Source organism: Phyllosticta citribraziliensis, assembly GCF_038025025.1.
Source record: "Phyllosticta citribraziliensis strain CPC 17464 chromosome Unknown J3D65scaffold_8, whole genome shotgun sequence".
NCBI lineage: Eukaryota > Fungi > Ascomycota > Dothideomycetes > Botryosphaeriales > Phyllostictaceae > Phyllosticta > Phyllosticta citribraziliensis.
This window is the reverse complement of record NW_027117345.1, coordinates 1,743,255-1,756,073: the sequence shown is the minus strand read 5'-3', so window position 1 is coordinate 1,756,073 and position 12,819 is coordinate 1,743,255. Positions and strand designations below refer to the sequence as shown.

The 12,819-nt window shown below is 57.5% G+C and overlaps 5 protein-coding genes across 5 annotated transcripts; 2 read left to right on the top strand and 3 right to left on the bottom strand.

Annotated features, from left to right (window-relative positions):
* Positions 1–1,296: 1,296 nt before the first annotated feature.
* On the top strand, positions 1,297–2,132 carry J3D65DRAFT_447803 (uncharacterized protein). Its single transcript, XM_066796311.1, has one exon. It carries the CDS (start codon positions 1,566–1,568, stop codon positions 2,055–2,057), a length of 492 nt encoding a protein of 163 aa, XP_066654015.1. The 5' UTR covers positions 1,297–1,565; the 3' UTR covers positions 2,058–2,132.
* Positions 1,834–2,895, bottom strand: J3D65DRAFT_447824 (uncharacterized protein). The gene is made up of 2 exons (XM_066796312.1): positions 2,045–2,895; positions 1,834–1,944 (listed from the first exon to the last, which is right to left on the bottom strand). Exon 1 carries the CDS (start codon positions 2,754–2,756, stop codon positions 2,208–2,210), a length of 549 nt encoding a protein of 182 aa, XP_066654014.1. The 5' UTR covers positions 2,757–2,895; the 3' UTR covers positions 1,834–1,944; positions 2,045–2,207.
* Positions 2,896–3,455: 560 nt separating this feature from the next.
* Positions 3,456–6,326, top strand: J3D65DRAFT_699814 (uncharacterized protein; the record flags this gene model as incomplete). Its single annotated transcript, XM_066804069.1, has 3 exons — positions 3,456–3,823; positions 3,876–4,711; positions 4,759–6,326. The coding sequence occupies 3 exons, from the start codon at positions 3,456–3,458 to the stop codon at positions 6,324–6,326; spliced, it is 2,772 nt and encodes a 923-aa protein (XP_066654013.1).
* A 1,334-nt stretch (positions 6,327–7,660) lies between these two features.
* J3D65DRAFT_669375 (multi protein-bridging factor 1) lies at positions 7,661–8,295 on the bottom strand (the record flags this gene model as incomplete). The annotated part of the gene is made up of 2 exons (XM_066803192.1): positions 7,661–7,975; positions 8,134–8,295. 2 exons carry the CDS (start codon positions 8,293–8,295, stop codon positions 7,661–7,663), a joined length of 477 nt encoding a protein of 158 aa, XP_066654012.1.
* Positions 8,296–8,601: 306 nt separating this feature from the next.
* Positions 8,602–11,631, bottom strand: J3D65DRAFT_630713 (neutral trehalase). Its single transcript, XM_066800859.1, has 5 exons — positions 11,138–11,631; positions 11,011–11,086; positions 10,836–10,957; positions 9,036–10,774; positions 8,602–8,988 (listed from the first exon to the last, which is right to left on the bottom strand). The coding sequence occupies exons 1-5, from the start codon at positions 11,270–11,272 to the stop codon at positions 8,862–8,864; spliced, it is 2,199 nt and encodes a 732-aa protein (XP_066654011.1). The 5' UTR covers positions 11,273–11,631; the 3' UTR covers positions 8,602–8,861.
* Positions 11,632–12,819: the final 1,188 nt, after the last annotated feature.

Below are 12,819 nucleotides of genomic sequence, written 5' to 3'. Positions count from 1 at the left end.
TAGTCGGGGTGGGCGGCAGAGTGCTGAAGCGTGTGGCGGCCTGACACTTTTTTTTTTTTTCCTTCGTCTCTTTCTTTTCCTCTGGATGGCGGCAAGGATGGAGGGGATAGCGGAAGACAGGTGGACCTTGAGGCGAAGTTGGGGGGAGAGGCTGGAGTTGGAGAGAGGAGGCTGGGAGGATGGAGAGGATGATTGATGATCATCACCAGCAGCAACGGTGGTCTCCCGCACGCTCGGATCGGGCAGAGGCCTCCCGTCGTCCTCGTTGCGTTGCGCGAATCCCACGGCACCGCAGCCCCCACACCCACACCCCACACCCACTCGACGGCTCTCTCAACACCACTGGCCGTCGAGAGCTGCACGGCCAGCACACACCCAGGCTCAGGCTCAGGCTCAGCGGCACCCGCGCCAAATCCGTCAAATGCACATGCGCCGTTGCCGTGGCTTTTCTGCCGTCCACAGCCCATTGGTGTTTCTGCGCCTGTCACTCTGCAACCTATATTCGCCGCCACTATGTATGTATTTCGCATTGCATCGCAGCGCATCGCCTCGCATCCGCCCGCCGCCGGAGCTTTTCCACTTCCTCTCACTCGACGTGTAACCATCGACCTGCTATGTATATCCCCTCGCAGCTGTGTCCACCGCGCTGAGCTTCATCATCTCTTTCTCTGCGCCTCGACGAAACCTCCTTGCTACACATGTACCAGCTCCAGCACTCTGGCCCACCCATTTCCTCCCCCCACTTGCTGAGTGCCTTGATACCAAGTACTAATACATACTCGTATCAGCCCTTCGACTTTTCCGTCCTGACACCACTCTATACACAAAGCACCAGCGCCGATGCCGCTTTAACACCTCGAACCGCCTGCACTTCATCGTCACTCTGCTTCGCAGCATGCACCTCCGACACCCTCTTCGCCACACGTCCAACGCGTGAATAATTGGTGGTGTATTTTTACCCTGAAACAAGTGCCCGCGACACCGTCTCCCCGCCACGGACGACCAACTGAGCATCCATTTATCCATCCATGCCCATGTCTCCCCTTCTTTCGCTCGTCCCTCTAGTCCATTTTTAGACACGGCGACGGGCCAGTGCCACAGATCTTGTTCCTGTGCAACACCAGCCACCTTCTCTGCCACCCGTTCCGAGTACCCACTTTCAGACCCTACCCGCCGCGCTTGTGCCTGTCCCTGGCATTGATTAATCTAGATGAGAATCGCGTCTTCTTGCTCGACGTCGACTTGACTGCAAATAGAGTGTTGTGGACGTCGCTTGCCTTGATTAATGTCGAGAGGAAATCCGAATGGCACGGTACTCGGCACATAAAGTGACGCCTTGGCTGTACACATCAGCCATCTTGACGGCACTCGCGCCGCCACGCCGGTGAAGGCGCTCGGGATATCGACTCTAGGAACTCATCTCAAAGTCTTGTTTACCCGCCAGCTGATCCGATCTTCCAGGGCGGATTCTTACTGACCTTGTGGTGATGACGCAGCTTTATTGGCGTTTCTTGGATCAATGAAGCCTTCGACTGCGAGATTGATCAGCGCTCACATGCAAGCCAATGGAAACTCGACCCAATGCTTGGTTTCTCGTCTCTTTTTCTCCTGTTGCCATGCTTACCACCAGACGCATCGCAAGCCTTGCTGCCACCGTGGCGCACTTTCACCTCTCACCGCAAACTTTTCCGGTGTTGTTGCAGCCGTGCCGTCTGGTCTCACTTGCGACAGGGAGGCCTCAAGCAATGAATGTTGACGTTCGTCATCGAGGGCGCCATCACAGGCTTTGCGCCATCGTTGTTTCCACGTTGACCCTGGAAGAACCAAGCCTTCTAGCACGGCAAAGCGCGCCATTGCCGTCGGTCGGAGCCAGGCCGTGGTGGCGCACGCTACAGGCACTTGGCGTTTTTCCCTGTGTCGGTACCGGGGACTTTGAAAAGTCGGCTCAACATCAAGGTGCCAGTCAGGTACAGTACAATGCGCAAGGTAGAGCACGCCACCTGACGGACAGAGCCAAGGCACAAAAGGAATGCAAGACGCGCACCATTTCTCGGTGAAAGGTGCAGCGCGCCTCACGATGCGACGCCCGACCGGTTGAGGCTCGTCGACAACAGACGAGTAACGTTGGGTACGGGATCAGAGTCCGAAGTGCAGAGGGACTCGAATCACCTGAGATTGTGTGAGGGGACCCGAATTTGTGCTCCGAGCTAGCCAAAAGTCGCGTTCAACGAAAGGCACTCCTTTTCTGCTGCCAAAAATCCTTGATGGGGTATCGTCGGGTTTGGAGGTGAGCGAGTCGTGAGAGCAGCGACTCGGCGATACTTGCCAATGAAGCTGAGGAGCTGATAAGGACAAAAGTTGTCGTGTGGCAGCGGTGATCCCCCAGAGCGAGTGACGCCATGGTTGGCCGTGCTGGCTTGCAGGCACAGCAGAGCGAACCGTGAGGGAGAGGGTGCAGGATTTGTCGGCGGACGCTGAGAATTGAGAATCGAGAGTGTGCGGCGCTCGCTTTCGGCCTGGCGCGCCCCGTCTGCTGATGAAGTGATTGATGGTGGTGCCGTGGGGCTCGCGGCGATCTTCGACTTGGGACTCGCAGCCCCGCCGAACGAGAGCCAGAGCCAGAGCCAGAGCAGCGCCAGAGCCAGCAGGCAAGCTTCCGTTCCAGTTCCACCTCGACCGCACCGCGTCAGGAGCCCGCCGGCCCTGCCCTGCGCTGTCGTCAACCACCTCACCTCACTCATCAAAACCAACACCATCGCTCCCCCATCCCCCCATCTTCTTCGCTTCTGTTCTCCATCTTCGCCAGCGCCGCCTCCCCTCCGCCGTCGCCTACAGCCGTCGCCTCCCCTGACTCCTCCTCACCCCCTCTTCCTCACCTCTCTTCCTATCCGTCACCTCGTCTCGCCTCGCCTCGCCCTGCCCTGTCCCCTGCCTTCGTTGTGCCCTGCGGAGGAGCTGTTGCTCCAACGTCATTGCCCTGCCTCTCGACTTATGCGTACCTCACTGCTCTACATTTTTGTCCTGTCCAATTCCATCAGTCCAACCCTTCTCGTGCCCTGAGGTTCCACGCCACGGCTGCCGTCTCCGCCAACCCTCGCCTCTTCTCCAATCGCCGCCTCCAGCGCCTCGTCTGCGCGCCCATCCCATCGCCTTGTCCGAAAGCGCCAGCGCCCTCGCCCTCATCATCCGTTCGTTGCTGACCCAAAGCACCACTTCGCGCCGTCATACCCTGCCTCCAGACGAGCGCGACCCGGCTCCGGCTGACTTGTGATTACACAACCTTGTTTGCGCCTCTGTATGCTTCCCCGCCTCGGCCTGCCGATGCTCTCATGTTAATCGAGTCCGCAGTCCCGTTTTGTCGTCCTCATCCACATCCTCGCTTGCTCCTCTGAGCCAAAAGGGTCCTGAGCCGCCGTCTGGCTCCTACAGTGCCTGGCTCTCCCCATCCGCCCGCCATGACGTCCGCCTTCGAAGACGAGGACCTTTCGCTGTCCATATCCACCACAAACACTCGCCGCAGCTCCAACACGGTCAGACCCCACGATTCTCCCCACGATGTCAGAGCGAACCCGGCCATGGTCGCGCGCGCCGACAGTGCCTCCATTACAAAGGTCAATCAGCGCCTGGGCCAGTATCAGCTCGTCAAGACTCTCGGCGAGGGCTCCTTTGGCAAGGTCAAGCTAGCCGTCCACGTCGTCAGCGGCCAAAAGGTGGCTCTCAAGATAATATCGCGCAAAAAGTTGATCACGAGGGACATGGCCGGTCGCATCGAGCGCGAGATTCAATATCTCCAGCTCCTCCGCCATCCGCACATTATCAAACTGTGAGTGCCAGTCGGCACGCATCTGCGAGGCAGTGGCTCATTCTGCATCTAGTTACACAGTCATCACCACCCCGAGCGAAATCATCATGGTGCTAGAGTACGCCGGCATCGAGCTGTTTGACCACATAGTCGCCCACGGCAAAATGTCCGAAGACAAAGCCCGCAAGTTCTTTCAGCAAATTGTATGCGCCGTTGAATATTGCCATCGCCACAAGATTGTCCACCGCGACCTCAAGCCCGAAAACCTGCTGCTGGACGAGAACTTGAATGTCAAAATCGCCGACTTCGGTCTCAGCAACATCATGACGGACGGCAACTTTCTCAAGACGAGCTGCGGCAGCCCGAATTACGCCGCTCCCGAGGTGATATCTGGGAAGCTCTATGCAGGCCCCGAGGTCGATGTGTGGAGCTGTGGCGTGATCCTCTATGTCTTGCTGGTCGGCAGGCTGCCGTTCGACGACGACTACATTCCTTCGCTTTTCAAAAAGATTGCGCAGGGAAGCTACACTATTCCAAACTACCTGTCCTCTGGAGCCGTCCGCCTGATTAAGAAGATGCTCGTCGTCAACCCGGTACACCGAATCACGATTGCTGAAATACGACAAGATCCGTGGTTCAACAAGGACCTTGCACCGTACCTACAGCTACCCGCAGAAGAGTTTTTTGACACCGGCTCGGATCCAAACAAGGCCATTGATCCCACTAAGCTCGGTCCCACTCGACCTGCTCCTCAGGTCCAGCAGCTCCATGAAACGGTCGTTGGAAAGCTCGGAAAAACAATGGGCTATGCAAAGGAAGATGTGCAGGAAGCACTGGCAAAGGATGAGCCTAGTGCCATCAAGGACGCGTACTTGATTGTCCGTGAAAATCAAATCATGAAGGCGAATCGTACGTTTTGCACGCGCGCCGGAAGAAAGTTTGCTAACAGCGGACAGCTCTACTCTCCCAGGAGAAAAGCCTCCAACCATTCCTGGCAACTTCTCCGCCAAGTTACGAACACAGGCACACGTCGTCTCCCATGGCAGCCCAACTTGGACCCCCACCTGCCCCGAAGATCGACACGACAGACCTTGAACGACCGAGACATGGCTCGAATGCGAGCCAGCAGCAGATTCAAGACCACCGAAGCCCCGTTAGCACGATTGCAGTTTTGCCGAGCAGTCTACCCGATTTCCACCGAGCGTACATGAAGGGCTACCCGAAGCCGGGCTATTCTCCAGAACACGGTTACGTGGAACCTTTGGGATCCCCAACCGAGCAATCGGCGAGACAGCAGGCCACGACGGCGCGACGCCTCAAACCACACAGCCGTCCACGTGCAGACGCGGAAAAGGTTTCTATGAAGCCAGAAGCTCTGACGCCGATTCCGGAAAAGGAAAAGACGAAGAAACCCAAGCCTACCAAGTGGCAATTCGGCATCAGAAGCAGAAATCAGCCTGCAGAAGCCATGCTTGCTATTTACAAGGCACTGAAAGCCATGGGCGCAGATTGGGAAGTTCCAACCGTACGAAAACCTGGCGGCGGCAGCAGTGATAGTCCGGATCGCAGCAGCTCTGGTTCTCGGGGCGGATCCACAGACTCACTCGCCCAGCGCCTCAAAGAAGGTGGTATTATCGAATCCGAGTCGGACCTTGACGTCCCCGGCGAAATGGAGGGAGTTCGTAGAGATGACAAGTCGACTTCGCGGGAGCGTGGCCGCGCACGCCGCAATCACGGCCCCTGGGACGATTGGGGATACGCGATTCCAGAGGATCCCTGGGTCATCAACGCGCGCTTCAAGAAGGAAGGCATGTTTCCACCCGGGGCACATCATCCGTCGTCGACGCATTCGTCGCGCGTCGATCTCCACGAGCGCCCAAGCTCTCAGATGCGAAGCCGGTCCTCGAGCATCGCAGGCATGTCGCAATGCCACGGCGACGACGGCCACAGCAGCCACTCAACGTCCGTCCCGCACAGCACAACGAGCAACAGCAACAGCAACAGCAACAGCGCCAACCGAGACCACCCAGATTACCACTCGCCATCACCGGCGACCGCGGGAAGCAACCACCACCTCCACCACCACTCCCACCCCCAACACCACATCGTCGCCGACGACGACGCCTGCTACGTGTACCTGACGATCCAGCTGTACAACATCGACGTCGGCTTCTTCCTCGTCGACTTCAAGTGCGCCGGCTACGAGCGCCTCGTGCACCGCCTCGTCCGCGAAATCCGCGTCTCGTCGCGCGACGGCGGCGAGGACTGGCGCGCCCTCGGGCCCGACGAGGAGCTGCCGTCGCTGTTGTCGGGCAAGAATAGCCCTGGTGCGGCGGCAGAGCAGCAGCAAGGTCCCGGCGACGGTGGAGATGAGCCTGCCTCAGCGATTGCGCCGGCGGTCAGGGAGCGCGTCGAGCTTGTCGGCGCGGGGCGGGCGCGCGATGAGAAGAGGGCGACGAGCCCGTTTCCGTTTTTGGATGTGGCGAGTCGGCTCATCATCCAGCTGGCGCAGACGAGCGACTGATGGAATGGTGGTGCTTGGTTCTTTGTCTACTACGTGCATGTATTTGGACACATGTACTCCGTTCGCCGTGTCGTCAATCAATCAATCACATAACAGCCTCAATGTCTCATGTGTATCCACGTGTGTGTCATGAGAGCAGCCACATCCCCCTCTAATCCTGTGCCCGTGCATCTTCTGCTCTGCTCTGTGCTCTGCTCTGTGCTCTGCTCTGCTCTGCTCTGCTCTACATGGAATCATGGATGGCTGCTTCGTTAGTACTGATGGTCGCATCACATTTGGCACAAACAACTTGTGATGACATGAATGATACTGAATTTTGTCTCGGCGCCGCCGCATTTGCATACTTGCACACATGCATACATGTACGGAGGGATAGCTGGCTTTTCTGTCTGTCTGTCTGTCTGTCTGTCTGTCTGTCTGTCTGTCTGTCCAATCCCGGTTGAAGCGTGTGAAGGGGTGCGGACTGTGGAGACAGGGAGATGGAGGCAGGGGGAGGGGGGGGGAGGGGGGGAGAGTGCAGAAAAGAAGAGGCGACATGTTAGTTCATATATTACAGGCAGGCGGGCAGACGGGTGTCAATCACAGCACACATACAGTATACTACCTCACATAAACGCAGACACTTGCGCCTAGGCACAGAGGTAGACAGGGTGATAGCTGAGCCAAGGGAGGTAGGTGGCTGAAAATGCAGGTAGTGCGTCCAACACCGCTCTTCTTCATTTTTCAGCGCGCGTGTCTGCTGTTCAGGCGCCTGGCGAAGGCCAACGAAGAGATATTTTTCTTGCTTCTACCGGGCACGGGAGGGGAGGGACGCAGGCATCACAGCCAGGCGAGACCAGATCAGACCACGCGAGTCGGCCGACGAGAGCAAGAGCAGCAAGACACAGACAGGGCCGAGCAAGAGAGTGGCGAGTGACTGTTTATTCCATCTCAATTCATCCGATCGTGGCCAAAGCACCATATCAAGAAGGTGGTGTAGTAATAATAGATGAAAAAGAGACCGAGGGGATGATTGGGGAGAGAGGGTTTACCAGCTAGCTGTGGTGCTTTTTGTGTACCCCCACCCCCCCATCCCGGATTTCTAAACGCCCGCTTAAAACCAAAGAGCCCCGTTCTGGGCCCGCTCCGCTGCTGCTCTGCCGCGCTGTCCAACGGCTTCGTCGGACGGCGGGGAGTAGTAGCAGAAGTCAACATGTTCGGTTTTGTCCTCCTTCATCGAATCCCCCAGCGGAAGGAAAGGCAAGAAGAGCAACTCGGCCGCTCAGCCCGACCTTCCGCTCCCCGCAGAAGCAGCAAGCCACAAAAAATGGATCCCCCCAACTTCGACCCCTCATTTATTTCTTCTTGTTCGGAAACTTGGGCTCGCCGATCTTGTCGCCGCGCAGGATGACGTTGAGGACGCGCTCCATGTTGCCGAGCAGCTTCTGGTCGGGCGTGGCGCTGCCGCGCTCAAAGTCGGCCACAATCGTCGGCGTCGTGTTGCACTTTGTGGCCAGGTCCTTCTGCGTCATGGTCGTGCCCTTGTCGTTCTTGGCCTCGGACCGCGCCTTCTTGATCGCGTCGCCCACCTTGACGCCCACCGTCTTGGGCTTGACGATGTCGTCCGATCGGTCCACTTTGGTGAGGTGCTGGCCTTCGGGGCCGCCGCGCTGGAGAGGGAGGGCTGTTAGCTTGCGTCTTTTGTGGTTTGCTCAGGGCGTGTGTGATTGTGTTAGGCTGTGGAGGATGGCTGGTGATGTGATGGCTGCCCAGTGGCAAGGCGAGGTGACAGGTGTCAGACAAGGCTCGACGGCTCAGATCAACTTACAGCATTGGTGGAGGCGTATTTCTTCTCGGTCGCGAGAACGGCGCCGCTGCGCTGAGCAGCATTCAGCGCGCTCTTGCCGCGGACGACCGTCTCGCGAGGGGCAGCAGCGCCGCCGCGCACGCGAGAACCGATCTTGGTTGAAGTCTCCCAATCGTCAGACATGGTGGCGGTTGTTTGAGCTGTAAGCGACGGTCGACGGAGCGGGTTGCTTGTGAGAGAGCGTTGTGGATAGCTGGGTGCAGCGTTGGTCGTGGATGATGGGAAGGGGTGTGCTGAGGTCGGTGGTGGTGGGGAAGGGAATGCGCTTTTATGACGAGTGGAGCGTGAGCTGTGACGACCGGATCGGCCATTTGCGAGGCGGCGGCCATGCACTGACGTCTAGTCATCGCATCTTAGTCATCTGCCGAGTTCTCTGTTCGACCGTCTTCCAGCCATCTTGAACTGCGCTCCGCCTCACATGGCCGTCTTGGGACACCGCGTTCAATATTTTCGGCGTTGATCTGACGCTGACCGCTAGCCTATTCCTCTACTCCGTCCAAACCGCCCTACCCGTTATAAACACCGCCCGTAGCCAAACAAACGCTGCCTTCTACCGGAATTCTCGACGTGCTCATGATGAAACTTCAAAACCGGAAATGCCTTGTCATGCTGTAAAGCTTGCTACCAATTCGCTAGAATCGACCAACCAACGCAGTAGACTGCCACAATTCAAGAGATCAAAGTCGGAATCAAAAGCCCAGTGCTTCAGTCGCCTTGATGAAGGCGTCATACTCGGTCAAAGCACCCAGCGCACGTCTCATGTGGGCGTTGAGAAGCTGTAAGCCGTAGACATAGCTGGCGTTGACCCAACCAAAACTGCTCAAAGTTAGCATCTGGAAAGCAAACATCTCGAACAGACTTACCCTTCGCGTGGCACGCCCTTGAAGTCGCTGCCCTGGTTGCCGTACTCTGCCTCGACCTTGTGAGGATCAATTGGCCTGGTAACGTCGTACTTTTCCACCACGACGCCGTTGAAGTCGACAAAAGCCTTGGTGACCATGTAGCACCATTTGTAAGCCAGGCGCTGGGCCTCCGTCTCGTAACCATAGCGCTCGAAACCAACCCACGCAAGCATCTGCTGCGGTGCCCATCCAAAGGGATAGTCCCATTGACGGTTGGGCCTTTCGAGTCCGATGGGGCCGCGAGATTTCTCAGTTCCCGATGCCAGTCCACCGTACTCCTCGAGCTTGGGCAATGCCTTGGCAACAAGTGCGGCAGCCTGGCGCGGCGTGGCAACGCCAGACCACATGGGCCAGAACGTTGTGGCACTCTCGTAGCCCGTCTGCTTCTTCTCGACCGTGTTGTAGTCAAAGTACATGCCTTCCTCGTCGTTCCACATGTACTTGTCCATGAGGGCCTTTCTTTTCTTGGCCCGACGGTCCCAGGTGGCCGAAGTCTCGACGTACGGATCCTGGCCGGGAAGGCAAAACTCTTCAGGGATGGCAAGTTTGTCGTTGAAGTGTCCACGAATAACGCGTGCAATGTCTGTCTCGTACTTGTAGAGCAGCGAGTTGAGATCGACGGTCGCGAGGTTTGCCGCAACACGCTCCAAACGGTACGATGTGTCGTGGCCAGACTCTCTGACGGCGCGGTCGTGCAAAAAGTAATCGTCAAGCTCGGGCTCAAGGACTGTGCGGTGGTTGTAGGCGTGTACAAACTCCTCGAAAGTCATGCCGTGCTTCTTAGCATACGGCTCGAGGATGTGCACAAAGTGCGTCGCCTCCGTCTCTGGAGGAACGCCGATTCCTTGGGGACGATATCTCGACAGACCGCTCTCCGCATCGTACCTCGGCTGTGCCATCCACACGCTGTAGTATTCCTTGATTGCCGCCATGATCGAAGTCCGCAGGAAGTCGACTGCGCCGGGCTCGTGCTTGATGCGCTCATAGACACGTAGAGACATGTCGGTCAAGAAGGGGGGCTGAGAGCGACCAAGGTAGTAGGTGCGATTTCCGTTGAGAATCTTGCCGTAGTGCTTGATGCAGAAGCAAAAGTTTTGCACCATGGACTTGACCAAGTCCACGCGGTCATTCACCAGAAGGCCGAGCGACTCCATGTAGCTGTCCCAACCGTACAGCTCGTTGAATCTGCCGCCGGGCACCACGAAGGGCAACCCACGAAAATCCTTTTCGCCCTTTTCGTTGATGTACTCCTCCATCTCGAGCGCAAGAAGACCGGGCGCATCGTTCAGGTCCCTCACGTATTCATCGTCGGCACAGTCCTCAGCCAGCCAGATGACCTCGAGTTTCTCCTCGGGATGTTCCTCGGCATGCTTCTTGTAGTATTCGAATTGCTCCGGAGCCCCGCGCGGAACGTAGACTCTGGGGTGTGGGTTGGGGGTCCAATCCTTGGGGTCGCGGGCAATGCGGGCAATGTTGGAAGCATCGGTTTTGCGGGTGAGGTTGTTCCAGAAAGAGTCCCTAATAAGGCGAGACAGGCGGTTTACTGGATTTTCGTTGAGACGGGCTTCGTCGAGGATGATGGTCTTGCGGCCGTAGTCTTTGGCGAGCGTGAGTTCTTGGAGAAGGTTCGAGAGCATGTAGGTGCCGCGAACGTCAAAGCGGTTCAGACCGTTGGAGGCCGCAGTACCCACCGACAGGACCTGCCTCAGTGTGAGCAATCAGAGCCTCTGACAATCAACCATTTGCGGCACAGCTCCGTACCTTTGGCCCATGGTCATCGATTGTGATTTGATAGTTTTGGTCGGTGTCTTCGCGAGCGAGCAGCGTCTGGAGGGTCTCGTCGACGGGAATCAGGAACTTGCGGGGGACAGAGGAGGGTTCATCTGCGCGCATTAGCATTCGCCGTACTGGCCGTGTCATAGGAGGGGTGTGGTACCGTGACTAGACCTCCTCCCCGGCTGCCTCAGCCCGGCAGCCATGGCAGCATCATGGCGCCTCGAGACATCTACGACCTGCAATGCGTATTAGCGACAGATGCGCGTGGGTTGTGAGGTACGACGTACACTAGAGTAGGTGCGAGTCTTTGAGTTCTTCTTGTGCGACTGCCCGTAGTAGACCTGGGCAGTCGACAAGGGGTCGAGGTCGGTGGTCGAGGTGCGGTGGTGGTGGCGCTGGGGTTCGGAAGATTGCGAGCTCATTTCACAACCGAGTGAGCTGTGCCTGGTAGAGGGAGTACGTAGAGAGGGTTCTGTGTAGCAGTTGACGAGTCGGAAGAGAGCGTGGTACCGACAGTCGAGGTGCTGGGAGCGAGAGGGAGTGGTGTTTAAGAATGGACGAGGGCGAGTCAGGCGCAAAACGTCTGGGCTCAAGCTGAGCGAGGCGATAATGGATGAAGCTCAGGTTGTTAGGAGAGTAGGTTATGGGTGCTGGAGAGGAAGAATAGGGCCGTTGAGAGGTGGCAGAGGCAAGGGCAGCATGTCTTGTATAGCAGGGCAGAGTGTAGCTGGCTGTACCGTAACGTAATGGAGGGGCAGCTTCGATTGATCCACCCGTGGCGCGGGCCAGGAACGATTCGACTCCATCGACCTCGACGAGCCACTGCATCTTTGTTTCCCCCCACACCTCACTCCAACAACACCACCGCACCACCTTGTCGCTCTACCCGCCCTCGAGTAGCCGCAGCTGCACCTCGCCGCGCCATTTCCACTACTGGCGCCGTGCCATTCGACCCCGCAACCCGTCGTCGCTGTACTTGTACTTCCCTCGGCCGCGTCCATGTCGTCCGGTTGGGAAATTCGGAGCCTTTCATCATATCTGCGCCTCTCGACCTATCACGTCGTCCCAAAAGGGTCCAGCGCTACTACGTCATGCCGCTCACTTATCAAACACGACCCCGTGCTTCTGAAAACTCGTTCTCTTCGCCACCACTCCTCTCGCTCTCCGTCATTCTGCTGTGCTGTTGATCTCAGCCATCGTCGCCCTGTGTCACTCCAGTCTGCATACCTCTTCCGCGTGGCTGGCCGAAAACCGACCTGTCACCCGCCCTACACTGCATCGTAGCCTCGGCCCTGCCCATCCCCTTCGCAAAGAGCTCCATCCCGTCTCGACCATCTCCATACGTCATGAAGCTGGGCATGCTTGCCCTGGTCAACCGAGCACAGTCCAATTTAGCCTACGTTGTCCGCACCATCATATTACCTACACGGGTTAGCCCGGCTCTTCCACTGGTTCCCGACTGGTGCACATGGATCTGACACTTGGAGCCGACCAGTCGTACGCCCTGTGGAAAGGTCAGCATTCAGCCTTGTCGCTTCATGTCCTCGTCAAGTGAACGAGAATCCCGTCTGCCCTCGGATGCGATTGGTTTTCCTGATGAGGTCGGGTGATGAATGCCCGGTAACGCACGCCCCGTTACTTGACAGGATAATTCCAACCGACTTGGACCAGACTCACCTAGCAGACCACGCCCGTCGCCGACTTTGAAAAGCGTTTCGTTGCGTTAGAGACTGAATCTGGCCAGAGCCTGTGGCTTGCCTGTGAGCAACCAAACAGATTTCAGCCTTGCATATTGGGCCTTCTCCAGTCCACCCAAGCCTCAATTGGGTGAGACTTTGACAGTGGACGAACTCAGCCTGTCCGGTTTCGGGGCGTACAAGGCTTTACGAACATTCGTTCCTACACCAAAATCTTAAGTGCGACCCTCCCTCACTCCCTGGCTGTAGTTTGGAGTCCTCGATGAGTTCCC

Coding starts and splice junctions, on each gene's coding strand:
- J3D65DRAFT_447803 (XM_066796311.1), top strand. CDS start 1,566: ATGGAAACTCGACCCAATGCTTGGTTTCTCGTCTCTTTTTCTCCTGTT.
- J3D65DRAFT_447824 (XM_066796312.1), bottom strand. CDS start 2,756: ATGGTGTTGGTTTTGATGAGTGAGGTGAGGTGGTTGACGACAGCGCAG.
- J3D65DRAFT_630713 (XM_066800859.1), bottom strand. CDS start 11,272: ATGAGCTCGCAATCTTCCGAACCCCAGCGCCACCACCACCGCACCTCG. Junction 10,958..11,010: donor GGGGAGGAGGTCTAGTCACG/GTACCACACCCC, acceptor TAATGCGCGCAG/ATGAACCCTCCTCTGTCCCC. Junction 10,775..10,835: donor TCGATGACCATGGGCCAAAG/GTACGGAGCTGT, acceptor ACACTGAGGCAG/GTCCTGTCGGTGGGTACTGC.